A 27,322-nucleotide genomic window follows, 5' to 3' on the forward strand; every position below is an offset into this window, starting at 1 on the left:
CAGTTCCTGACTTGTTTTGTGCCACATTTGGGAAAAAAAGAATCCAAAACCAAGTCAAACCTTTTTTAGTTCTATTAAAAAAAAAAGAAAAATTTATTTCCTCACAACCCAGGAGGCTCCTAATTCTCTTTCCTTGCTCTTCATCAGTTGCTATCCCACCTTCCCTTCCCCTTTATTATTTAAGACTGGGAAGTGGGTAGAGAGGGGAAGTGAGCAAGCTGTAAGTCAGGAGATGTCACAGACATGCTGGGCTTTTTCAGCTGGTCTCCCTGCCGGTCAGTAGGGCGAGGGGGATGGGGAGCCATAGGTTTCTTACTAATTTTGGTAGGTGTGTTGTTGTTGTTAGGGGCACAACTTAAGGGGTAAAAAGGAAATTGAGAGAGAAAAAGGGATTCTCTGTTTTACATGGATCTGAGCAAAGCCTAGAGCTCAGATCTTAGTCTCGGTTTCCTCCTGTGACTGGCACCTCTCTGGTGCGGATTTTCCACTAGATGCACAAACCCCTGATTTCTCCCTTTGTCTGAGACCAGGCCTCTCTTAGAATCGCGAGATTAACCACTGGAGCAGTTTGGTCTCCGGGAACACGGTTTCCGTGTCTTTGGCGCCGCCTAGTGTAGCTGCGATAAATTATCAATCGTCTCCGCTGATCTGGACTCGGATTCCCACAGGGCGGAATCTACACTTGAGCTGAACTGGAGTGGAGGTGGGTGGGCTGGGGTATTCTCGCTCAATTTGCACAAGCCAGGTGCAAAATTCTTCCTACGTACGTTTGCCCCTTCCCTTCCTCCTGCCTCCTCCTGCTGTGTACAGGTCATCCTCACTGTACCGATCCATCCTCCGATGGAATGGTTCCCCAAACAGCGTAAAAAGACCGAGAGTTCGAGTCTGGGAGCAGAGGGCAGACCGAATGCAGACTTTATTGTCGAGGAGAGGGAAAAGGGGTAGGATGGAAGAGGGAGGCTTGGGGCTGCTACATTGTCAAGCAGAAGGAGGTGATGGGGAGAAGACCCTTTCCCGGTCGGCTGCTGGAAGGGCTGACGATAAGGAAATCACAGAGGAGAGTCACGCCCCTGCCCGAGTTGTGCAGTGGAGGTGGTTAGGGACGGCCATGAGGTCTAGGGTGAGGGAGGCTAAAGACTCAGCGAATCCTGCGGAAAGGGGAGGGGCGGGGGCGAGGCTTCTATTGCTTTTTGCTCACAGTTTTGCGGAAGGCGAGGCAGGGGTGGGCTTGGACTGGACACCCCGTGCCCCCCTCGGTACCCCTTGGGCGATGGGTGCTGGTGAAAAGAATGGAACCCGAAATGGGGAGGAAGAAGAGGAGGGAAGGGTGTATGGAGGCATCTCCTTTGGTCCCACCCAAGTGCCAGAGATACCCCCAAATGCTGCTCCCTGCGATGGGCTACAGCCCGGCTAGACCTGGGACTTGGGGGGCGGGAGGGGCGGGCACAGTGAGGTCGCAGGCGGTAAAACCAAAGTGCTTAAGAGGGACCCAGGATCCCGCCTGCTCCCTTCCCCCTGCGGAGGACAGGGGTGTTCACGGAAGCGCTTCAGTTTGGGGGTAGGGGGCCGGAGTCCCAGAGTCCACTTATTGCCAGGAAAATCCATTTCTGCCCCCTGGACCCCGACCATGGCTTGTGAACCCCGTTTTGTGCTAGGTTTGAGGAGGAAGGGTTGGATGGACATGGCTTTTGGGAGGGGGGGTGTCTCCAAGGGGGCTCGAGGGAGAGACGGCCCCCCCTTTTCTAAGGAGGTGAGAAGGGTAGGGGGCGGGGTTCCCTGAGATCTGGGGTGTCCCCCCCTTCTGAAGCTCCCCTCCTCCGCTGCCCCTCCCCATTCCTGGAACCCCGTACCTCGGGGCGGGGGGGAAGGAGAGAGATCATTCAGGGAGTGCCAGGAGGAGGGACGGGCTGGGAGCCCGAAGGCCTGGGTCCCGGCTGGAGGTGGGGAGCAGAATAGGGAGGAGGTTCAGGGTTGAGGTCAGTAGGGGGAGAAGAGGATGGGTCCGTGCGCAGTTCGGATGGGCCCCGGGGCAGGGTGGAGCAGAGGGTGAGTGATTGGCGGTCCCTGGAGAAGAGGTGCTGCTGGGGCTGGGCGCAGGGACAGTGGGGAGCCTGCTGCCGCTGCCATCACCGCAGCCACCGCCAGAGGGCTGGGGAGCAGACCGCTGGCCAGAGACTTGGGCAGCTCTTTGGAGAAAGTCAGCGTGCCCTGCAGGGTAGCAGAGGAGAGAGAAGAGAAAGAAGCCATTGGGTGACCTTCCAAACTCCACCTTCCCGGGACTTGGTCCCTCCTCCAGCCCCGCTCCTTCTCCTGCCCAGCCAGGTCTGCCCATCACTGAATTCCCCAGTGCCCAGTCCTCACCGCCAGATCTCCCGCACCCCTGGGCTTCTTGTGACGGCTCAGTAGAGGATTGGGCTTTCCGGCCACGCCGTCTCGGTGCCGCCGGCTGGAGATGTGCTGTGGGGTAGGGGAGGGTGGGATGGTGTATGAGGACCCATCCCACCCACTGCTTTAGCGTTGGTTCCTGCTCACAGTGATCTTCCATTGGTTTCTCAGTTTAAATCTTTATGGGAGGAGACTGCCCATCATTTTTCCTTGGAGCAGTGGTTGGTTGAATACAAACTGCTGTTTGCTTTAGCCAGCCAACACTACACTGAATGGGCATGAATGTGTGTGTGGGGAAGCTTACAGACACATATGTCTTAGAGAATAGTGCAGCCAGAGTGCTCCTTAGTGAAGTTTTGTCTCACATACTTTGTTGTTAGGATGTTGTTAGGAAAAGCTATTCCTTGGAAACGGACATCATGCTTAGAAAGGTAGAAGGTCAGCAAAAGAGAAGACGACCCTTAACAAGGTGGACTGACAGTTGTTGCTGCAACTGTTGTTATATGCCATCCAGCTGTCTGCGACTTATAGGACTCTATGTGCAATGGCTCTGAACTCTGCTCTATCCTGGGCCAGTCCCCCTATCTCTGACACACCTACCCCCATTATCCCAGTGACTGTGTCACTCCATCCATCTGAGGTCTTCCCCTCCTGCACTGTCCCTCTGCCCTTCCAAGCATGATGTCCTTCACCAGGGACTGGCCCCTCCTGGCTACATGCCCAAAGTATGTGAGCTGCAAATAGGATCAGGTACATCAGAGTTGAAAAGGATGGCACAGGTTAGGACATGGTTTAGATCTGTTTTCTTAGGGTCACTATGAGTCTTATTCAACTCAGTGGTTGACAAGTCAACCAGAAAGGAGCAAAGGCCAAGGTAGGACTCTAGCCAGTATATCTAACTCCCCAAACACCGGGTCCATCCCTTCCCACTCCTACCCTTCCCCACCTCCAAACACAGAGCTGGAAGAATCTTGAACTCACCTGTTTCAGTTGTACTTCTGAGTTGACCTTGACATTGCAAATCTCACAGTGGAAGGTTCGGTCCTGGGCAGGGGCCTCTGAGTCCCCAGGGGTAGGAGGCCCCAGGCGAGGATACGCTTTGATAGGGCCCAGCCCACTTCGTGCCTCTAAAATTGTCTTGTGCTTAGTACCTGGAACCCACAGACAGTAGGAAATAAAAAACCCAAACCTATTGCCTTTGAGTCTGTTTGGATTCATCATGACCCTACAGGGAAGAGTCTCACATAGCAGAGAATTTCTACATAGGGTTTACAAGATTTACAAGTAATTCTGCTTCTACTACATCTTTCTCCTTTGGAGTGCTTGGTGGTTTGAACTGCTGACCTTTCTATTAGAAGCCAAGTTCGTAACCACTGAGAACCAGGGCTCCTTATAGAAGGTAAGCAGTGGAGGGAAAATTCTTCAGGTCTCAGAAAAACTCAGACTCATTGTCTAGTCGAGTCTGACTCAGTGACACTCTGTCAGGTTCTGAGGCTATAAACTGCAACAGGAGGAGACTGCCTATCTTTCTCCCGCGGAGTTGCTGGTGGATTTGAACTGCTGTACATGCAGCCATTTGGTTAGCAGCCCAGCTTGCTAGGAACTATATAATCAGAATTCCTATTTTTCAGGCCTCTCTCTCACTGCTGTAGAGTCATTCCAATTAATAGCTGCCCCTCCACTGGGGTTCTGAGCCTGCAAATTGCACAAGCGGAGATAGATCATCTTTCTCCTGAGAAGCAGCTGGTGGAATTGAACAGTCAGAGATGGACTAGACTTTGGGTTATATAGACTACGTCACCAGAGCGCTCTTTCTCCAGGCGTAAGAGGTCTTAAATGTCTACATTCCTAATGACAATGTACAAAGTAGAGATCAAGTGAGGGTATTTTCCAAGTTTCTTGGAATCCTTACAAACATAAGGCCAGTCATGGGGAGAGTTGGGTCAAAGTAAATGATGGGAGAGGAGCTGAGAAATGAAGGGTCTAATGATGGGAAGATGACTGGGGAAGAAGATAGGCTACTGGGTCTCATAGGTCGAGGGATGTGGGAAGCCAGGGAGGTTAGGATGTAGTGGGAAGAGGGTGGCTGTGGACAGGGGGTGTGAGTGGGCATGGAGGTGGGGCCCATACCTTTATTATGAGCCTCAAGCTGGGACAAGGAGTTCACAGCCACCTTGCAGAGAGCACAGTAGAGCAGCCGTTTGGCCTTTTCTTCTTCTTCCTTGCTACCCCCAGGCAGGGAAGTTGGGGCTGGGGTCCCCCCTTCACCCTTGGTTACACCCCGACCGGTCTCTGGAACGCTGGGAGGGGATGGGGAGCCGGGCTGTTTTTCTGGGGATCCTGGGGCTGGACCCATTCCATTCTCCATGGAAACTGTTGTTGGAGGAGAAACACAGGGTCATCCCAGATGGCTTTTGGATGAGAAGACTCTTCATGTAGAGGAGACCCACGCCCCATTTCCTGGAGGGCAAGGGCCCAGGAGTCCCCACCCTGTGACAACATTCATGTTCTCATGCCCTGCATCCACATAGCCAGATGTGGTCCAGCTGCTGCAGGCTGGGTGTCAAACTCCAATGCCTGGATCATACCCCATTAACCAGGAATGGCCCAGAGGGTCAGCCCCACAGCCCAGGGTGTATCTGGATTTATCTCTTAATGGCTGGCCTGCCAGCTTGGGTTTCCTGCCTAGCCAGTCCCCTCCTAGAGTCCTGCTCAGCCCCCTAAGAAAACATGCCAAAGAGTCCTAGGAAAAGGCACAGGCAGTGTGAGAAAAGGCCACAGCAGACAGACATAGACATGGCGAAAGGGAAACAGAAACAGCAGAAGTAGAGAGGGAAGGAACAGGGATGCAGACTCCTCTATAATTCATGGCTTGATTAAAGATGCACAGGCCCAGGCCTCAGTGCTGGGTTCTGGCCTTGGTACAGGGGAAACTCTAGCGCTCCCATTCTCACCCCAGCAGACGATCCAGTTTCCGGGTCATGGGGAGGCTGGCAGTGGGGGTGGGGAGCTGGTGGGGGAGAACTCCTGAGCCTTATGGGTATCCATGTGCTTGACTATCTTATGATCTTTCCTTTTATTTCTCTTACTTATTTTTGACAGGTTCTACCTTCGTCTTAATCTGCTTAGCACAACTTTTCTCAGGACAAGACTTAATGGTTTATGAAAGAAGGGGAGGTATTCCTCTCTCCACAGAAAGATAGTGTGAGAACTTAATGAGATAATATGCATAGGGCCCCTCCATCAGTTCCTGAGCCTGTAAATTTTTAGGTGAGGAGGAGATTGCCTATCTTTCTCCAGTGGAGTGGCTGGTGGATTTGAACTACTGATTTTTCAGTTAACAGTGTTCAGTTAACAATGTGTTGACATTCTACCTCATGTTACCAGGGCTCTTTATAAAGCACCTATAACAGTGCTAGTCAACAAACATTCGGTATCACTATTGTCATCTCCATTTTACAGAGACGTAAATGCTCTAACTCAAGATGATCAGTCTAAGAAGCAGCCAGACCACAATTAGAACTGAGTATCCCTGAAGGCAGTTCCAACTACTTGTGTTATGAGAATTAGGGGAGGGGGCTGGCTCCTAAATTAGTGGTGTAGACACTTGTTTCTCATTTTACTTAGGGTGGGGCAAGAAGAACAGGCAAGGATAAAGAAAAAAGGGGATGTAGGATCTCCCTGGGGATAGTGGTAATCCTAGGATGGGGAGGAGGCTCATATATTCCTATCTTAATATTCCTTCTGTCTAGTTTCTTGGTTCAGCCTTTAGTTGAGGATGGCCACTGGCCATGAGGGAGAAAGGAACTTAGAGTTGCTTTTGGTAAACCTTGAAAGACCTCCAAGATCTTACAATCTGACTTCCTTATATCTCAAAAAACATTGGTCAAGATGTCAAAAGATCTGAGACCATCCAATGAGTCTCTGAGTTTCTGGGACCTCTGTCTTTCCTGAGGGAAGTCTTATGGGGCAGTCACTCAGCCTGACTCCTTCTCCAGCAATCCTCTCAGAGATGAAGGGGGCCTCTCCCTGGACTTGATGGTTTCCTTTTTTTCTTGGGGAGATTTGCCAGGTGGCCTCACCCTAGTCCCTGTGTGAGTCACTGGGCATGGAAAGGACAGACAGTGGGAAGTCTGTTGAGAGGAGCTGGGGTGGGGGTGTGGGTGACAGGGTGGAAATTTTATGTCATTGTGCTTGGCTCTAAGACTCACCTTGGGTGGGGGTGGGGTAAAGGCAAGAGAGAGATGGGAGCAGAGAAAAGTTCTAGGAGGCTGAGAGAAAAAGGACAAAGAGAGCAGATGAAGAATATGGTAAGAGTAAGACACACCTGGTCGGGGGGCCGCGCCATCCCCGTTTGGGGGATTGCTGCCTGGAGGAGTTGGGTCTCCAGGTTCCCGGACGCCAGGCTCCCTGCCTCGGGTCTTGGCAGCCTCGATGCCTTTGACTCGTCGGGCATGGCGATTACCCTTGTAGTGGGCCTCTGCCTGACTCTTTAAGGATGGAGGAAGAAAGTGAATCTCAAATCACCTTTCATCTGACCCCTCTACCCACAGAGCTCCCTACCACTCTCAAGTCCAGATCAGGGTGATCTCAGCAGGCTGTAGTAAATCTCTCCCTATACCAGTGAGATACAAAAGCCCCATGCCAAGGAGCTTGGCTTTTTCTGGGGCTCAGATCAGACTCTCAAACTTGAGACACTGGGAACTTGGCCCCCACCTAGCCCAGGCCAAACCATACCACTACCCTCAACATCTGGAGGAAAATCCTAAACTGGGAGTGACCTAGCAATTCCATAAGCTAGAATTCTCTTGAATCTTAGGCCTCTTGTACCTGTGTCCCCTGTCCCTAGAATCCAGCTTTTGCTGCTTCTGTCCTCAGGCTAAGTGTTCTAGGGCCCCAATGCCTGGGATCTACAGTGACTACTCCCTCCTGAGTCTTATTTTCCCTGAAGCCTCTGTAGACACCCTGGAGGACCCTGGCCTTAAGCCCAGCTCTGGAGACGGCAGCAGAGACAGCTGTCAAAACAGTCGCTTGATGAAGGAGGGAAGGGGAGGCAGAAAGAGGGGAAGGCTATCTGTTGTTGCCTCCCTCCTGGATACCCCCAACCTTCTACCGTCCACAGCTGGGGGAGGGAATGTCTGGCGTCTGAGCTAAAGGAGAGACCTGAAAATGGCTGAACCCTGGCTCCACCTCTCCCCCTTTTCCCCCTTCATGTGCACCCCTGCTATGAACATACAGTCCTGGAGCCCCAAGGTCACCCATCTAGGGGTAGGCAGGAAAAGAAGGTTGACAGCCCATGGGTGGGGCAGTGTGGTGTGCAGGGCCCAGCAGCATTAGGAGGAGGGAGTGTAAACTGGGGAAAGAAACAGAACATGTTTTATTTCCCTGTACTCAGCAGAAAGAGGCTTTGCTGTTTTTCTTCAAAAGCTCTCAGAGAATATACTGCTCCTACTCCCTCAACAAAGCCCCTTCTAGACCCACCCAAAAGTCTCAATGGTGCCTCAGAGGGAGGAATTTGGGAGATCAGACACCTGGGATCTGGGTTTTAGGTGACTTCTCTCCATGGGAGAGTCCCCAGGGAAAGGAAGAGGGACCAGGCCTTGCAGGTGATTTGGAAGGAATAGAGATAAGGTGGAGAGAGGAGGAAGGCAGGTTAAAAAGAAGTGAGGCAAGGGAGGAGTTTACCAGAGCCCAAGGAGGGCACAGGCTCTGTGGGGAGCCAATGACAACTAAGTCTGAGCCCAGGGAGTAGGCCTGAGGCCACATTGCCGTCCAGACATTAATGGCCACCTCTGTTCAAAGAAGCTCTGAGACATGGATGCCTTAGCCCCTAAGGAAGGACGTGGTCAGCCTGAGAGGATTTGATTTGTTTTATATCAAAATATGCAGCAATCTCTTGCCCTTTCTTATGTTTCCACCAGCCTCTGCCCCTCCTTTAAAATCCCCATTCCCTGTTCTTTTTATAAAAAGCACCTATAAGGACCTCACCCAGAGGTCCCAGCCTCTGCTGTCCCCCAAGGCTTCCTGGTGACCTCTGCCCTACCAACTGGGTGGGGTGAGCAGATGGGCTTCTTACCTGAGAATTGAAGCGTATCTGACAGACATTACAAGAAATGATGGGCCTCTTGGTCTTGAGCAGGGGTCCCCCAAAAGTGTGGGATAGCACAGCCTTCTGTACAGGGTCCATCTGTGGAGGCAGGCTGGGGTGAGATGCGAAGCCCAGTCCAGGTATATGCTCATCATTCCCCCATTGGCAGCTACTGGGTTGAACCAAGGTCCCTAGACCTGTTCCTCATCCTTAAATATATCTAAGGGCTCGGAGTCTTAGTCCCTCAATATCTTCCCAACCCAATCCTTACAACACTGAAAGGGAACTGAAAGGGGTCAACTGATATAACGCTCCCATTTTAGAGAGAATATAAGTGGTTTAATAAAGATCATACTGTGAGTTAATAGAAGAGCAGAGACTTGAGCCTGAGTTTTCTGTCTTGGTCTACTACACCATGAAGATCTCTCTCTGTCACTCTGACCCTGTAGATTCACCAGGCACCTGCTGTTGTTGTTGTTGAGTACTGTCAAGTCAGAACTGACACATAGCTGACCTGCTAGTGGGTTTTCAGAGGTAGTAAATCACATAGGAGGAGACTGCCCATCCTTTACCTGTGGAACAGCTGGTGGATTCGAACTGCATGCCTTTGGGATAGCAGTTTCTTACCACTAGGCTACCAGGGCTCCTATATCTCTCATCTAGCGGCTATGGGTCGGTTCTGACTCAATGGTACACAACAACAAGGCCACCAGAGCTCCCTACCAGTGGACTAGTGATGTGAAACTCCAAAATACCCCCAGATTCTAGAGCCTCCAGGTAATAGGACTCTCTTTGAACCCTTTTTGGCCCCTTTCCTGGGGCAAGACTATCTGCCAAGCCTAGACTCTGGTCTAGAGAGACAGATGTTCCCTGCTTCCTATCTCTGGGCCCCACGCCTTCTTAATGCACTCCCTATTTAAGGCAGCAGCTTCTAGAAGGAGTAAAAGGAATGCAGGAAAGGGTAAATCTGTGGAATCTATGGAACAATAGGGACTAAGTAGAGGACTTAAACAGCCAGGCCAGTCTAGGATGGCCCAGAGATCTGAAGTCCCCCTCTCAGATCTGCAGGGCTTTTGGGGTCAGGGCTGTTGAGCTGGGTGGGATTAGGAGCTATCTCTGCCCCCACCCTAGGTCAGCAGATGTCTTTGCAGTCCCTGCCAAGTGTTCACATGGGGAGGGGAGAGAATGGGAGTTTTCTGAGTCCTTCTGCAAGCAGGGGATGAAGCCAAGGGGCCTAAAGCCATGGAAACTGCCTCCCAGAACCTTCTTCCTCCCTTCTAGTCCCTAGGGGGGCAGGGAGAGGCGAGACTGGAATGCAGTAGAGGCTGAGGAGGAATGGGTGATGGCTGGGACTGCTCAAGATGAAAATAAATGAGGGCTGAAATCTCATCTTCCTGATAGAAGGACTGAGTGAAAGAAAAATAGTTGCTCAATACTATGGAGTCCTTAGCTCTTCAAGTGAGCCCCTCCCTGCAGTCAGGCCTTCAGGCTTCTCAGTGAGACACAGGTGAGATAGAGGAGCACAGAGCAGGGAAAGAAGGTAACTGGAGTCTGGGAGGCTCAGGCATCCTGGTCTTCCCCTGCTTCTCAAGTCTCACTGGGTGGCTGGGGTTAATGTTAGGAAAAGGGCTTTACAGTATGCCTGTGATCTTCATTCTTTCTGCCTCATCCTGGTAGTTGTAGAGGCAGGACCCATGACTGTGTTCAGATGACTGGCCTGACTGACAAGTGTCAATCGCATGGCTTAATCTTGTCTGGAAGCAGCCCCTCTCAATGGCTCACTTTTCATTTCCCATCAGCTTTTTGGAAGCCTGCCTCAAATCTACGGAAAAGCCAAACAGGGGAAGTAAGGGTGTGCCTGTGTGTGTGTGTGTGTGTGTGTGTGTGTCTAGGCAGGCTGTGATCAATCTGTGTATGGGTGGAGTGTGAATGAGTGTCATGTTCTGTGTGTACACCATTTATGTATCAACATTTCTGTGTTGGGGGTTGAATGGTCAGGTTGTGTAATCTTCAGCTGTGTGTTTATCTGTGTGAATGTATGATGTGCTTGGCAGAAGGAAAGACAGACTAATTTGAAGAGAAGCTTTAATCAGGAAGAGGGGGCTGACTGACTGTTGCCCTCAGCTCTCAGTCTCCAGATCTCAGCCTTCCCTACCTAGAGTCCCATTTCCTCTACAAGCTTTGACCCAGGGTTCGCCTAGCTCCTGGACTTTCTCATATGCTGGGAAGGGGCTGGGAATGCAGCCCAAACAGAAATTCAATCTGAGTCAGGAAACCTAAGTTGGGTGGAAACAGGAGAGAGAAAGAGAGGAGTCGGGAAAAGCAGAGAGAACAGAGGTCTGTAGTCCTGTTAGTGCCCCATTCTGTGACCCCACTTGCTTCCCTCAGGCCTGAGGACCAGTGTCCTGACGACAACTTTTGGTTTAACCATTCCAACATTCATCTGCTGAGAGTAGCCCCTTCCTCCAGGGTAAGGAACCTTCTCTCTTACACATTCTCCTTCCCAGTTCAAGTTCATAAACACCAACTAGAGGTGGGGTCACAAAGGGGGCAGCAATTGAGTCACAAAGAGCTTTCCCATCCTCTCCTCCAGGACTTGAGAAGCCATCAGGCTGAAGGTAAGGGCTCCAAGGCCCAATTCCTGCGCAGGTGGAATGTGAGCACTCAAGTGCAGCTCCAGGCCAAGGTCAGGAGGCCCTATGACCTAGATGAAGGCTCCCTGGGGAGGGGTGAAGCCTAACATCTTCCCAGAACCTGTCCAACTCTAGAGCCCCTTCCCTGGGATCTTGGCCTAGACATTGCCTGGTCCACAAACAGTCCTCTCTCACCTTTCCTCCAACTGCACATATGAAGGGGATGCGTGCCCTGAGGCTGGGGCAAAATGAATCAGAAAGGGCAAGGGGGAGGGAAGGGGGAAACCAGATCGGAGCACACGGTGGGGCTAAGACTATATTTCCTTCCATTGCCCTTTATCTGATGGATCCAACTACCCCTTCTTTGACCACCCCACTTTCCCACCTTCTGAAATAAAGAAAGGGCAAAGGGATGGAATCTCAGGGATGGGGACACTTGAGGGACAGGATGGACTGAGAGAGGAAAGGCAGGGGGCATCTGAAGAGCAGGTGGAAACTGGTGGGGGAGGGATGCAGGAAAGGGGAGAGAGGCTGAGATGGGGCCAGGGCTGGATAAGAGGGATCCGTGTGGTAATCTGAGGAAAGGTACAGGACCTGGTGAGCATCTTGAAGATCTGGGGGCTCTGGAGATTAGGGAGGCAGAAGCTGGGGTATCCAGCCAGTATAGTGACAGCAGTCTCGAGATGCCAGTTGGGGTCCAGAAATTGGATGAGGCCAAGACAGGCTGATGGGGTGGCTAAGCAGACGACTGGGCGAAAGGAGAGGTGGCCAGCCCAGCAGGGGAGGGCGGGGATGGGGGAGGACGGGCGCTGCGGCAGCAGCGGGAGCCAGGGAGAGAGGAGGGGCCGGGCGGCTTACCCTGTGAGACCCCGGCGGCTGCGGCTCCATGGCCCAGGGTGGCAGACCCGGGCGTGGGTGCCGAGCCTGGCCAGGCCAGGCAGCCTGGGGGGACGCGGCGCTCGTTGCCCAGGCGGCTCCGGGCTTTGCGGCCCGGCCAGCCCAGAGAAGGGAAGGCGGTGCAGGCCTGGGCCGGAGCCCGCCCTGGAGGCGGGGCCGGGGGCGGGCCCAGGACGGGGGCGGGGACAGGCAGCCTGAGACCCAGGGGGATGAAGGGGGTCAGGGCGAAAAGACGTGGACAGGGTGTCCATGTTCTGATACTCCTTCCAGGAAACATTGTCTTGGCAAAGGGCTGCTCAGCCTGGCAGTAGGGTGCATTGACGTGATTGATCTCCCTTCCTGAGCCCTGTGTCCCCACCAATCCCGTGGCCCACCCTGATTCTCTAGCTCTGACTCTTTAAATTCTTGCCATTCCTACTTGTGTTTCAACACCCAGCCTTTTTTCAGACCCTTAAAACCATCCATCTCCAGCTCCCTCTGAGCAATACAGGGAAAACCTTTGTGTTGCTACCTTTTACCTGTCACTTCCCCCGTTATAAATGAATGACTGGAATCTATTTATATGCCCGGCACTGTTTTCTCGACAGTGGAGCTTCGGGAATGCAGAGTAGAAGCGACCCCAATCTGGGGACGTTTCCCCTAACCTTTTCCAACCTTTTCCCACCTCTTCCCCTCGTCTGCCACCTGCCGGAGAACCGGGCTCCCTAAAAGCCTTGGCTTCTTTCACTTGCTGCCCCCTGGCGGCTAAGGAGGGCAGAAATCAGGGATGAATGTCGGTGCGATACAGCCCACTCCCCAGACCTCAGCATCCTCTCTGTATAGATGCTTGGGCTCATGTACTTCACTCTGGGTCTCATGCCCTCCCGCTCCATTGAGGGAAGACAGAACTGGAATGAACGAAAGGCTGGCTGGGACATACAAGGACAGAGAGAAGCAGTGGAGTAGGAAGAGAAAAATTAGGAGAGAATAATTTGTGAGGTAGAGTCTATCAGGTAAGACCTGCCCTTTTAGAAGAAATGGGAAGGTACTAATCCCTGGGGAAAGAAAGACTCCACCATCAGCAATAATACTCTAGCACCTAATTGTGAGTCAACATATGAGTCCCTGGAATGTTCCAGCCACAATACTGAGCTCTTTTCACGGACTATCAACGTAATCTTTCCAACCAGGATTTGACGTTACTATTATTATTATTATTTTCATTTTATAGATGTAGAAACCGAGGTTTAGAGAGGTTAAATCATTTACCCAAGGTCGAAAGTTTGGGAGTGGCTGAACTAGGATTGGAGTTTTAAACCTGAGCAGCCTGACTCCAAAGCTGTGTGCTTAACTGCTGCACGGTACTGCCAGCGGTCTGTCTGCAGCTTTTCTGCAGTCCTCATTCCCCTGCAGAATTTGACACTATTGATGCGGCCCGCCAAACTCTCTCCCTTGGCTTCTCCCACTCCACAGGAACCCAGTTCCTTCCCTGCTCCCTCCAGTGGCTCCTCCATTTCCTTTGCTGGAACCTCCTCTTGTTCCCACTGCCTAATTCTGCTTGTTTCCAAAGGCTGAGGTCGTGATCATGGTACCTTTCTCTCTCTGCTCTGCCCTTAAATAAAAACAATCCCAATGATAATGCAATAATAATGCCAACTAACACACAAATTTACTTTATGCTAGGTTTTAAGAGTCAATGCCTTTAGCTAGCAGAGAGATTGGAGGTTTGTGTTCACCTGCAGTGCCTTGGAAGAAAAGTCTGTCAATCTGCATCTGAAAGGTCAGAGCCATGAAAACTCCACAGAGCACAGTTCTGTCCTTACAAACATGGGGTCACCATGAGTCGGAGTTGGCTTGATGCTAACTGGAACTGCAAAGGCATTATCATTATATAATATGATTCTCACCTTGTGAGAATAACCTTGAGTTGCTACTCTCACATATCCATTTTACAACTGGTAAAATTGAGGTTGTGAGTGGTTAAGTAACTGCTTAAGGTCACACAGCTAGTATGTTTGGAATATCAATTCAAACCATGCCAGTCAGATGACAATGTACTGCACTCTCCAAACTTATCCACGCTCAGGGCTTTAAATAGCTTGTCCCCCTAGAGGCAGTGGAGCCATGGACCTTGGATAGAGTAAGAAACCCTGAATTATCCATGTGAATTGGCTAAGTAGCTTTGTGACCTTGAACAAGTCTCTTCACCTCTCTGGGCCTGTGTTTACTCACCTACTAAATGGGAAGAGTGATGGGGTTGCTGAGGGTAACTGTAAACCAGGCATGCAGGTGAGAGGACAGTGCATCTGCCCTTCTGCTTCAGTAAGATCCAATCAACTGCATGTTCTGAAGTCTCTTTTCTAGTGCTTCTTATGTGACATGCCTCAGTCCTACTAATAACTCTTTTGAGCCTAACTCAATGTGTCAATCGCTGCAAGGTTAATCCCCTTTCCGCTGCTTTCTTTCCTGCCCCTCCCTTGTTTAACTTGGGCTGGTCTCTTGGGCACTACCACATTGAGCAAGTATTTTCTTTTTTTGTCATTCTCTCTTGGACTCCTATGTACAGTAAGTGTCTCTGACATAGTTCTCGTCATCAGTTACACTTATTCACTCACTTATATGGAAAGTGACTCAGCTGACCCTCCAGTGATTTTGCACAAGGAGGAGACTGCCCATCTTTTCCCCTTGGAGCAGCTGGTGGATTTGAACCTCCTGCCTCTGGGTTGACAGCACAACTCCTTACCCAGTAGGCAACCAGAGCTCCCTCTTAGAGTACAAAGTAACTATTAATTTGTTACCTGTGAGTATCCCTATGACACAGTGCTTGGCACATAATAAACCAACACTGATTCTGACTCAGGAAGACCTCTGTGGGTAAAGAGTAGAACTTTTGTTCTACAGGGTTTTCAAGGCTGTGACCTTTTTTCGGAAGTAGCTCTCCAGACCTTTCTTTAAGATGCAGCTGGGTGGTTTGAACCACCAGCCTCTAGGTTAACAATTGAGAGAAGCCTCTTGTGCTACCTAGAGACCTTCACCTATAAATTGAAGATAATTACAATAGCTAACACATAATAAATTGCTATAAAAATTGAGATATTAAAAATATTTTTTCAGGGGCACTCTGGTGGCCTAGTGGCAAGAAGCTGCACTGCAATCCCAGAGACAGGCGGTTCAAATCCACCAGATGCTCTGCTGGAAAAGGAGAGTCATTCTCCTCCTGTACCAGTCAGATCCAATTTGACACAAGAAATAATAAAATAAAATAATTTTTTTAAAAAAAATATTTTTTCAGGGAGCTCTGGTGGCCTAGTGGCAAGAAGCTGCACTTCAATCCCAGAGGTATGTGGTTCGAATCCCTGGAGAAGGAGGGACAATCTCCTCCTGTACCAGTCAGATCCAATTTGATGGTACACACACACGCAAATATATAAAAAAATTAAAATTAAAAAAATATTTTTTCAACTCAAAGTGCAACCCAAATGTTGGTTTGGGGTGTTTAGGTCAAGTTTAGGGGAAATAGCTATGATATAAAGATAACTCTATTTGGAATTAAACTTTGTTGTTGTTATGTGCCGTGAAGTCAACTGCGACTCATTGTGACCCTATGGACAATAGCTCTGAAAACTGCCATGTCCTGAGCTAGTCTCACTGACTCCGATACACCAATTCCCATTGTCCTAGTTACTGTATCAATCCACCTCATCCAGGGTCTTCCTCTCCTGTGCTGTCCCTCCACCCTTCTGAGCATGATTTCCTTCTCCAGAGATCTATCTCTCCTGGCTACATCCCCAAAGTATGTGAGACACAGCTTCAAAATCCTAGCCTCGAAGGAGAAATGTGGTTTCACCCTCTCCAAGACAGACCTATTTGTTTTCTTGGCAATCTGTGGTATGTTCAAGACTCTTCTCCAGCACCACATGAATTCTCCTTCTGTCATCCTTAGTCATTGCCCAGCTCTCTGATGCATAGCAAGTAATTGCGAAGATCATGGCCTGGATCAGGGTCACCTTAGTCTCTAAACTGGCATCGTTGCTTCTCAGTACTCTGGAAAGGTCCCTGACAGCAGCTTTACCTAACACAATTGGTCTTTTGATTTCCTGGCTCCTGGTGCCAAAAGTGTTGACTGAGGAGCGTGGGCTCATATCTTCTTTTTGTGTACTGTTGAGTTGAAACTGACCCATAGCTGACCCTCTAGCAAGTTTTCAGAGGCTGTAAATTGCACAGGAGGAGGCTGCCCATCTTTCTACTGCAGAGCAGCTGGTAGATTCTAACAGCAGGCTTTCAGTTTGGCAGGGCAGTTCCTTTTCACTAGGCCAGCATGGTCCCTGACTTCAGATCTTATTTGTTGTTGTTGTTATGTGCCGTCGAGTCACTTGTGACTCAGCGACCCTATGTACAACATTCCTAAACTCTGCTCTGTCCTGTGCCAATTGCACCGTCTCCAATACACCCATCCCAATTACCCCACTCACTGAGTCAATCCACCTCATAGGGGGCCTTCCTCTTCTGCACTGTCCCTCCACCCTACCAAGCATGATGTCCCTCTCCAAGGACCTGTCCCTCTTTGCAACATGTCCAAAGTATGTTAGACGGAGCCTTAGAATCCTTGCCTCCAAGGAGCAGCCCGGTTTGACCCTTTCCAGGATGAATCTGTTTGTTTTCCTAGTAGTCCATGGTACCCTCAATACTCTTCTCCAGCACCACAGCTCAAAGGCATCAATTCTCCTTCTATCCTCCTTAGTCATTGTCTAACTCTCTGATGCATAACAAGTGATTGTGAAGACCATGGCTGTATCAGACACACCCTAATCTCCAGAGAGACACCATTGCTCTTCAGTACTTTGGAGAGGCCCCTAACGTCAGACTTTCCCATGGCAATACGTCTTCTAATTTCCTGGCTACTGGAGCAGAGAGTGTTGACTGTGGAGCCAAGCAAACTGAAGCTGTGAAAAATCTCAATCTCTTCACCACCCATCCTGATGCTGCCAATTGGCCCAGTGGTAAGAATCTTTGTCTTCTTGACATTGAGCCTCGATACATATTGGAGGCTGCAGTCCTTGACCTTCTCAATCTCTTCACCATTCATCTAAACTCTTCTGATCCTTAGTTTCCATTTTCTCATTTGTTAGAAAGAATATCTATTTAGTTAGCCTGATGTGAAGATTAAATGAAATTGTTTATGAAAACTTTCTATAGTGGTTAACATATAGACAATGTTCAGTTAGACTAGGGGGCTGTCAATAGGTTTGGTGGTAGATTATTTGAATAAAATAAAGCTGATTTGCCCTAATCCTTAGCTTCAGGCACAAAATTCCAAGAGTCAATTAGATACTTTAGACTCAATGTCCTGCTGGTCTACTAACTCATCATGTTCTAAAGTAAGCTCACTACCCTCACCCCAGGCTAGCTTTGTCCTCCAATTCCCTGAATCTATCAATGGTGAATTCTTTCTTCCAATCACAGAAGCCTGAACCCTGGAGTCATTCTTCATTCATTTATCCCTTCTCTCCTCCCACACCCCAAACACCAGTTGGTCACCACGCCTTATCAGTATTTCCTTGGAAATAACTCTTACATCCTCTCTCCTTTTATACTCTCGCTGCCACTGCTGCCAGCAGACTGGCGCGCAAAGCTGCTCTGCAGGCCTGCATCGTTGGGCCAGCCTCCTAATTGGACCCTCCTTCAGCCTCTGCTCTCTTCCATGCATTTGCCCCACTCATTTTCCTCACACACTGTTTGTATCAAGCCTCTCTCCTGCTCTAGAATGGACAAGGGATCCTATTTCATACAGTGTTATAGCTCGACAACTTTGCCAGTCCTCTGAGCACTACCTCATGAACCCTATTCACTCAATTGTGGGTAACAGAGAACTTATAGTCATGCTTATGTTTCTTAATGAAATTCCATACCTAATATTCCTCCCCACCTCCCTACCATTACTACCTGCAAATCTAGATTTTATTACTTCTCTCGATGATAAGGGTGACTCATTGGAGAATTAAACGAGTTAACACATATAAAACACTTAGCATCGTGTTTGGCCCATAATAATTATTAGCTGTTATTGTTGTTGTTAATAGCCTATCAGATGGGCAGTAATTCCTGTGATTGACTAGCTGTTAAGGTCAGAAGGGAGATGGAGCTGTGAGAAGAGACAAGGTATTTGACATGAAAGTAAAAGAAGGGCAACCGAGGAACGAGTCAGAGTCACTGAGGGTGCAGGATGCACTGAGGGTGCAGGATGCACTGAGGGAGCAGGCAGTCACTGAGGGTACAGGAGGCACTGAGGGTGCAGGCAGGCACAACAGGTTCTACTCACAGTGCTGTAGTTGCTGAAGAGGCCGAGGGTGGGGGCTGGCTCCAGTGGAAAGGGCAGGATCTGCTTGAGGTCCAGTGGGGGCTGCATGATGGGGGGCTGCCGTAGCAGAGGGAGGGGCCCTGCCCGGCTCAGGCTGCCTGAAAGGCAGAGAAAGCATTACATGGGGCAGAAGATTAAAGTACTGGAACCCCACCCAAGACTGCTGGTCTCATGGCTCAGCGAGCATCCCTTTAATCAGCAGTGTGAACCCCCAGTACTTGCCCACACTCACACACGTCTCCTGCTTCTTTTCTCCAGAGGAGTGGGACAAGGTGTCTTGGGGGACTGGGTTAGGGTGCAGACCCATCCTCCTCTCTGGGTGGTTTTCAGTTCCCCTTCTCCAGCCTCCCTCCCCCAAGGCATGATAGACCAGGAAGAGCTACTTGTGGAGGCTACCTGCTGGTGAACCACTGCAATCCGGGACCCATAGCCCCTCACTACTTTCTTCTTTGGGTTTGCTTTCCCGTAAGTGATCTTAAGAGTCAAGTGGGCAATTGATCATCCCATTGCCCAGAGAAGAATAATGAGGCTTAGAAGTGGAAAGGGGGTCCCTGAATCCTCAGGCTCCCTACATCTCTGAGAGCAGGTAGATAATAAGTGGCCTTTGCTCTGGAAAGCAAACTGCCTGGAGTCCCTGCAGAGACCCTTCACCCTACCTCTCAGTCTTCCCTGGGCCCTACTTTTTCCGCTCACAGGGAGTGTCCAGATCTAGCTTTGCAGGAGGAACCATGAACTGGTCTCTGGGCGGGGAATGCCTGGGCCTGACCCCAAGGGGAAATGAAAGTCTGGGCCAGCCAGCCACTCAATTACCCTGTCCTCAAGGCTTCTTCTCCCACCCAGAGTCTTGGGAGAGAGAGAGAGAGCTGACAAGCTCCCAAGGGACAGCCCATACGTCTTCAGGACCCTCTGGACTTCCACCTGGCCCAGCGACTTTTGGTGACCCTGCCAAAAGGTTGCCGGCAGCCCTTCCCTACTCTAGCAAGCCCTGTCCACCACAGAGGTTCCTAGGAACAAAGGCAAACCCAGGAGACTGTAAGCCTGATCTGTCCTCCTTTGACCTTACTGGGTATAGGGTCCCTGGGATCCTTTCCTGCTTCCCCCCCAGAAACTCCCCTTTTCATACCTTCAGTATCTGATGTCCACTGCCCCCAGGCAGTGGCCTGGCCCTGGCCCCCCAGGGGCCTGGGCCTGACAGTGTACCCTTCCCTCGGTTCTACCCCCTGCCCCTCCTGCACCAACCCCCTCACCAGCCCAGTCAGTATAATCAGCCAATCAGAGTCCTGGAAAAGTGGGGCAGAGGGGAGGGCGGGGGGAGCAGGGATTAGGGGAATCAGAAGCGAGAGGGAGGGGGTGGGGAGGACTCGGGCACAGCTGGGGGCAGGGAGCTTGTCCCTAGGGTCTAGAGGGGTCTGTCTCTTCCACTCTTAATGCCTGGGTGGCCAGGGTGCCTGAAGCAAAGAGGGGTCAAGACTGTTAAGAGCTTGGCCTCTGGACACCTAAGGGCTGGAAGAGAAGAGTAGGATGCTTGGCTTTGGCCCTTGGGCAGTTGAGGGTCTGGACACCTAGTCTATTATTCCCTTCTCTTTCACTGTCTTCAGGGTGGGGATTCTTTCCGAGGGCAGGAGAGAGGGAGAAAGAGAGACAAAAAAGTGAGTGAGCAAGTGGGAGAGACTGACAGGGACAAGAATAGGTGACTGAAAAACAAAAAAAATCAACCAGAGACAGAGGCACTGATAGAGAAGGAGAGAGAACAATGGAAGACAGCAAAATGATATAAAAACAGAGACAGGGCTGGAAGCTGGACAGAGTTACAGATTAGGCAAACAAGTCCAGAGAAGACAGAGGAGTGCTAGTGAAGAAAGGGAGAGAGGGGAGAGGGGCCGGTCAACTGACAAAAGGCAATTTGACCACCTCCTTTTCCTCGTCCATCCCCTCATGGCTTTTCCTCTTTCTGCATATTTCTTCTTGCCCTCACTGCCTGGCACACAAGGCCAGGGCAACCTTAATGAGCCCCAGGCGGCATCAGGAATGGTGAGAGAAACTCGAGAGCTCCCAGAGTCCTCAGCACTCTGCAGGCACCCAGCAGCTGCTGTGGGGCTGGCACTTGCTCTACTTTAAGGCACCAGAGATTGGAACTCAGCTCCTTGGCCCCTTCCTTTTCTTTAGAGTCCCTGCGAACCCACCTCTCAAACACTCAACTCAGAGGAGAGACATGAGTTTAGGAAAAAGCAAGAGAAAAAAAAAAGATTAATTGAGACACTCTATGCCAGGTAATGAACTCCAAGTATTGCTCCATTTCATCTCTGAGATTGCTTAGTCTATGAGCTAGCTAGGATTCTATGAGAATCCTATGAGAATTCTATTGGGAGCTCTGGTGGCCTAGTGGCAAGGAGCTGCAACTACAATCCCAGAGGCGAACGGTTCGAATCCACCAGATGCTCTGCCAGGGAAGGAGGGACAATCTCCTCCTGTACCAGTCAGATCTGATTTGACGGTACATGCTCACAAAAATAATAAAAAAAAAAGAGAATTCTATGAGAAACTGAGAGAGGTGTTTTCCCATTTGATGGATGAGAAAATTGAGGCTCAAAGACATTAAGAAACTGCACTGTTACACAGACTGTAAGCAGCAGAACTGGAATTTGAATCTATATTAGCAGATTCTTTCTCAATGACCTCACCCTAAAGGGCTCAATTCTAACTTTATAGCAAAGGTTGGAACACAGGTTTCTAAATCTTGTTTAAGGAGAAGAGCCAGTTCCAAGAACTTTGTGGGGTTGGAAATCTCATTTTTCTTTCAGAGGAGAGAGGGAGACAGGTAGCAGCCACTCAGCAGCTTTATGGTCAGCAACTAGTCTTGTTCACTAAGGTGAGCCCTAGCTTGAGGGGGCAGTGGAGGGAAGGAGGGCAAGTGGAAGGCAGAGGAGAAATGAGGGTGGAACTGGAAAGGAACAGGGTGGATGCTAGTGGAAATTCATTTTTCTCCTTCCTGGATTTCTGGGTCCATGAATGTGGGGTGAGAGGCAGATGGCAGCTTATGGTCTTATTGTTAGTTGCTGTTGAGGAGTTTGACTCATGTAACCCCCTGTGTACAGAACAGAGCTGCTCTCTGGTGTTTTCAAGGCTGTGACCCATTGGAAGTAGATTGCCATTGCCATTGCCATGCTTGTCTTCTGAGGCACCTCTGGGTGGGTGTGAGCTGAGAACCCTTCAGTTAATGTCTAACCATCTGTACCACCCAAGGTCTCCTTTTAGGGGCTGAGCTGACAGGAGCAGTTCTCCGTTTCATGTAACTCAGTCTCTCTTTAAGAATAAAAATAGTTATCACTTTTGAGGGCTTACTATATGCCAGGGCACTTTAGGGACAGATTTTCCTGTCTCCGAGCTGGGTGACTAGTTAGATTTTCAGATTTTCTCAGGCTCATCTCTCATTTGTCAAATGAAAACAAAACATCTGCCTGATACCGAGTTGTTGAGAAGATTGAATGAAGCCATGTAAAGTGCTGGCACAGGACAGCGAGAGCTCAATAAATGTTTGCTGAATAAATAAACGTTCATCTTATGGAAGGGAGCTCTGGTGGCTTAGTCTCAAGGGATTCGCATGCTAGTGTAAAGACCATGGTTCAAATCCACCAATCTTCCTTGGGAGAAAGACAGGCTATTTTCCCCTGTTTGATTTACTGCCTTGGAAGCCCACTAGAGGGTCAGCTATGAATCGGTTCTGACTTGAAAGCAATAAGGTTATTTTAGTGTTTTATGGATGGTGAAGGGAACTCTGGTGTCCTAGTGGGTAAGGAGTTGCGCTCCCAACACAAAGGCTGGCAGTTCTACCAGCTTCTCCTCAGGAGAATGGCGGGCAGTCTCCTCCCATGTGATTTTCTCTAAAAACCCACTGGAGGGTCAGGTGGGAGTTGGTTCTGAATCCTTGGTCTATAACCACCATAACACAGACGAAGATACTTGGCTGAGAGAGCTGGAGAAACTCTATCAAAGTCAGACACCTAGAGAGAGATAGGGTCTGCCTTTCATGCACTACACTTTTCTGGATAGACTGGAGAAAGGAGAAAGAAACGCATGAGGTAGGAAATCCAGGACTTCTGACATGGGGCTAAGAGAGGAGTTCAGACAGGTTTGAAGGAGGGCGTGGAGAGCAAATTGGGGTGTGTGTGTGTGTGTGTGTGTGCGCGCGCGTGCGCGCGTGTGCATTTGTGTGTGTGTGTGAGTGCATGTGTGTGCACATGTCCACATCACATGTCAGGCAATGCAGGGAGGAGCTGGGGCCAGGCTGGGGCAGGGCACTCTAGAGGGAAGCTCATTAGAGTAATTACCTCCAGCAGATAGAGCCCCACCCAGCTCTGTGGGGGAACTGCCAAATGCTTTATTAAAGACAGATCCCAATGCACTTTAGAAGCGTTGAACTCAAAGCTCCTTGGATGGATGTCCATCTGTCTATTTTCATTCACTACCTAGCTCTGAGCATTTTGAGTGTACTCGGGTTTCTCCTCTAGCATCAAATCGTAACCAAGTTCCATCTGGCTCTCTCCATTCCACTAGGGTCTGTTTCTCCCCCAATTCTCTCCTCTCCTGAAATTCTGGCCAGATTTGGAGCCCCGGCCCCTTGACTTATCTTGGTAAGGATGGTAAGGGGCATTCTGGGACAATGAGGTCCGGGTGGCAGTGGTAAAGAATTGGGGTGTCTATTGTGAGTTGGTTCTGGTTATGTCTAGCATTGGGGTAAGAACAGGAGCCAGGAAAGTTGTTAGATACAGCTGTGGTTTAGAGATGGTTTGGAGGTTGGATGAGGATGAGATTAAGATCAGAGAGGTATTGGGGTTAATGTTGCAAATAGTGTTAGGGTCTGAGGTAGAAAAAGTAGAGGGTCAGCACTGGGTTAAAATGGGAATTAGAATCTACGGCCAAAGAAGAAATTGGAATGAAGTCTGTGTTGGAATGTCATCTCTAATGTATCTCTTCCCCTGGCACTAACTTATAGTCTCCCCTACCTCCTCAGAAAGACTTATGTAGGAGAAGAGGGGGAGAACTCGGAACCCCTGGGTCCTGGTTTCCTCGACCAAGTCTGTTCTCTTCTGCCTCAGTTTCCTCCTTGTTGGCAGAAGGCAGGTTGAGGGCTGGAAAGCCTTTGAAGTCAAAGATGAAAGCAACAAGGGATGATTAGGCCCTACTACTCAAAACATCATCCCTAATAACCTCAGGGTGATATGGGTGGGGGGTGGGGCCTAAAGGGAGGAGGGAACCAATGGGGAAAGGAAAAGCCCGAAGACCTCTGGGAAATCTTTCCTAACCTGACTGGCAAAGATTTCCTCCAAATGGCTTTCCACCCTCAGCACACCAGAGACTAGAGCAGAGGCTATAGATAGGGTCAGAAGGCAAATCCTGGGCAGAAAGCCCCCTATCTTAAACCTGAGGCCCAGAGTTTCAACAAGGGAGGAGCCACTGCACGGCCCCTCTCGGGCCACATGCACTTGGACTCAGTAGTTTGCGGCATTTAGAATCTTAGGACAGATCCAGAGAATTAGGCCAGAGCCCTGGCAGGCAGTTTCATCACTTCCTTTCTTCCTCAAAGAGGGCTAAGGTATGAGATCCCCACCTGGTTGCCTATCCTCTGTGGGTTTGGCACAAGAGAAGAGTTAATTATAATGTTCTTCAGGGAGATGTGGTGGGAGGTCCAATTGGTGATGGGTTTCCAATTTAAGAGAATTTGGATAAAGGTTTGTGGCTGGGGCCTTCAGATGTCCTCTTAGGGCCTATTGACTAGTAGATACGTGTCTCACACAGACCTGTTCTGGACAAGTATGACACTGTCTCTGGAGCTATTGCCCAGGGTGGGGCCCATGCTCAGGGTGGAGCCGGGGTGCAGGGATCACATAGGTTAGAGAAATGTAGATCCTGTGTTGGGGGGGGAGCTGATCTAAGGTTGCCAGTGGTCACTCTAGGGTGGGTTTATGGTCCCTACTAGAGATATTCTTGAGAAGGAGAAGGCAGCCAGGCATTCTTTCTTCTTTTCCTCATTCATTCATTCATTTAATTGACATCTTTGGTCAAAGTGGGGGAGAAGTAAAGTGATGAGAGCAAGGAGAAGGAGAGAGAGGGAGCTGGAGGGAAAGCGAAAAAGGAGAGAGACTGCTCGTGGGATGTCAGTTGCAGGAGGCATCAAATGAAAGAAGAAAGAAAAGGGGGCTGACTAGGAAAAGGGGACTTCAAAAAGCAGAGGGGCTCAGCGAAGTGATGCGGGTGGAGCCAGTCAGGCCCTGGGGCACCAGCTTGGAGCCAGGTGTCCTCAGAAGAGGGCGGGGAGACCACAGGTGTCTAGGCCTGGTGGGTGGGAGGGCTCTCACCATAAACAGGGTCTAGGAACCAGCCCAGCAAGGGCAAAGGGCAGAGGTCAGAGGTCAGAGCAAGCCTGTGGACTATTTTGGAGGCAGGTCGGAGGGCACAGGGCCTGGAGCCTGAGCTGATGCGGAGTCCAGCGCACAGCTAGGCCCTCTCCTCCCCCACCCCCAGGGCTCCCTTCCCGATGTAGGTCATGAGGATGGGGTGGCTGTGGCTGACGGGCTGTCAGAGCCCAGCAGGAGTTCCCCTCCCCCAACTTACTCTCCCTATCTCCCCTCCTTCCCCCAGCGCCCCCTAACCCAAGACAGGGGGCGGGCATGGGAGAGGAAGACTGGGTGGAAGGGCCCAGACAGCCACAGCAAGGAGGGAGGGCAGGTCCCGGCGTGTCAGGGCAGGATGGCTGCGGAGGCAGGATCTGAGCCGCAGGGGCCCTAAGGTGGACAGTTTCCCACCCCCTCTTCTCTCTAGCCCCCTTACCACCAGTCCTACCTCCTATCACACACACCTCGAAGCTACACCCACCACCTACCCCCACCCCTTCCTCCTTTCCCCCTTATCCTGGGCCCAGAAGGATGTCGGAGTGTTTAAGCTGAGGGTGGGGGAAGGACGGGTCAGCTCTTCTCCCCCAACTCCACCAGGCCAGGACCTGCCCCCTCCCCCAGTTTCTCGTAGACTTCATATAATATTCATGAGGCTAATGAATATGCAATGTTCTGATTATGGGGCGGGGGTCTCACTCCGCTCTGCGTTCCCCCCTTACCATTCCCTAGATTACCGGGAGAAACAGCAGTTTAGGGAAGAGGGGACTCGGGGACCCCAGATGTGGAGCCAGATGAAGGGGGAGGGGAAAGCCATCGCTGACGGGCGGCCGCAGTCACCGCGGTGCCGGGAGGGGGGGTGACCCACTGAGAGCGACCCAGGAGCCTGGAGCCTGGAGCCGCAGAGCCCACTCACCGAGGATCATGCTGGGGACCCAGGCGCCCGGGGTTCCGCGTCGCTCTGTCCCGGGGGCCGTTCTGGCTGGGCTGGGGGTACGGGGGGAGGAGTCGGGGGCGGAGCAGAGGCCGGCCCAGGCGGAGCGGGGGCGGGGCCCTCAGCAGGTGAAGACGGGAGGAGGGGGACGCGGCCCGCGGGCTCCAGGAGGGGGCGTCCTGGCGGCGTCGGGCCCTCTCCTGCCCTTCCCGCCCGCCGCGGGTCCCCGGGACTGACTGTGGCACTGCGCTCAGGGCTGGGGGGACATGACCTCTAGAAGACGGGGTGAGGTAATGAAGGGAAGTGCAGACGAAGATGCCTGGCTCCGCAGGGTCTGAGGGTAGGAAGTCTGGTGCCACAGCCTGGGTGGGGGGACATGCCTCGGTCGTCTGAGGGAAGGATGGCGTCCGGATTGGACTTCTAAGTCCCTTCAGGAGTGCCTGTGGGGCTGGGAAGGGGCCAAGGGGCAGATCCTAAATGTGTGTGTCTCCGGCTTTGGAGCAGGATGCCTGGGAGGCTGGTCTCAGAGGTAAAAAGTGGGGCTGAAGATGGCTTCTAGGTTATTTCCTGGTGCTGGAATCTGAATGTCTGCCCTTAGGGAAGGGCTGGGTGAACAGTCTGCAATCAATGAGTCTGAGGAGGTGAAAATAGAAGCTTGCAACTGAGATCATTAGGAAGATGACAGAAGATGAGAACCGAGGAACAACCTTGCAGAGATGACCTGAATGGGGGTAGGGTGCAGCCACCCAAAGCCTCAACCTCAGGCATTCCTCACAAATGTGGGCAGGACCTGGGTCCTAGGAGGACTGGCTGGAGAGGTGAGAGGGGTACAGAGGGCAGGACAAAGGCTGGGGACAATGTGGAGGAAGGAGATGACAAGATACTTGGAAGTGTGCTAAGGGCCAACAGGAGGACTTAAATGAAGGTCACCCGAGACTCCAGTACCAGGCTGCACGGAATCTGGGAGGCCACCTGCAAAGCATCTGGGGACGATGCCACTCCCCTAGCCTGGGACCTGTAGGTACCCGCCCCAAGAGGGAGGGCAATGGGCAGCTTTCCCAGAGTGCCAAGTAGCCAGAGGGGAAGGGGTTGTTGTCTAGGAAATACAGTGAGATTTGGGGAAGGTGGAGGCAGAAGTCAGTGGAAGGATGCAGGACTGGAGCCTAGGAAACAGGGGCCTGGCCTTCCTAAGTTCTGGAAGACGGTACTGGTACTAGAAATTTAATTAAGGCACAGAAAGAGTGTGTTCAAGTTTCTGGGCCCCAGCAATCTCTTGTCCTCACCTCATTGATCTGGTATGAAGGCAAGAACTGTTTTTGCACCTGCCAGGCCAGCTCTGGCTCAAGGGCAAACTGCTGGGGGTGTCAATGCCATCATCTTGATCTGAACCTGAAACTCAGAGATCCCTGGGGACTGTGACCTTGCTGACCAAGTTTGACTTTTGGGCAGGACATGGGGGTCTCTGGACTCTTCAGATGAGCTTTTGCTCCAGATCCCACTTACTCCCAGTAAATGAAAATTCAGTATCTACCCTCAGCCACAGTCCTCAGTTCTTTTTTGCATTGTTTGTCCTCCTTGGATAGATGCCAAGGGAAACTTGATTGATCAGTGACAGAGACCCCTTTGCCCTCAGTCCTTTGTCTACCCTCCCTCAGTGCT

At 51.0% G+C, this 27,322-nt stretch overlaps 1 protein-coding gene across 2 annotated transcripts; it reads right to left on the bottom strand.

The window, feature by feature from the left end:
* Positions 1-894: 894 nt before the first annotated feature.
* On the bottom strand, positions 895-25,704 carry ZNF385A (zinc finger protein 385A). Of its 2 annotated transcripts, XM_006883927.1 has the most exons (8): positions 25,646-25,704; positions 18,302-18,438; positions 8,462-8,572; positions 6,713-6,875; positions 4,516-4,758; positions 3,367-3,536; positions 2,362-2,457; positions 895-2,208 (listed from the first exon to the last, which is right to left on the bottom strand). In XM_006883927.1, the coding sequence occupies exons 1-8, from the start codon at positions 25,653-25,655 to the stop codon at positions 1,978-1,980; spliced, it is 1,161 nt and encodes a 386-aa protein (XP_006883989.1). In that variant the 5' UTR covers positions 25,656-25,704; the 3' UTR covers positions 895-1,977. The 2 variants fall into 2 exon arrangements, with proteins under 2 accessions (XP_006883989.1, XP_006883990.1); XM_006883928.1 differs by lacking the exon at positions 4,516-4,758.
* Between the last annotated feature and the right edge of the window lie 1,618 nt (positions 25,705-27,322).

The sequence above is a fragment of the Elephantulus edwardii genome, unplaced genomic scaffold, assembly GCF_000299155.1.
Source record: "Elephantulus edwardii isolate Elephantulus edwardi_28Jun2011 unplaced genomic scaffold, EleEdw1.0 scaffold00030, whole genome shotgun sequence".
NCBI classification, from domain to species: domain Eukaryota; kingdom Metazoa; phylum Chordata; class Mammalia; order Macroscelidea; family Macroscelididae; genus Elephantulus; species Elephantulus edwardii.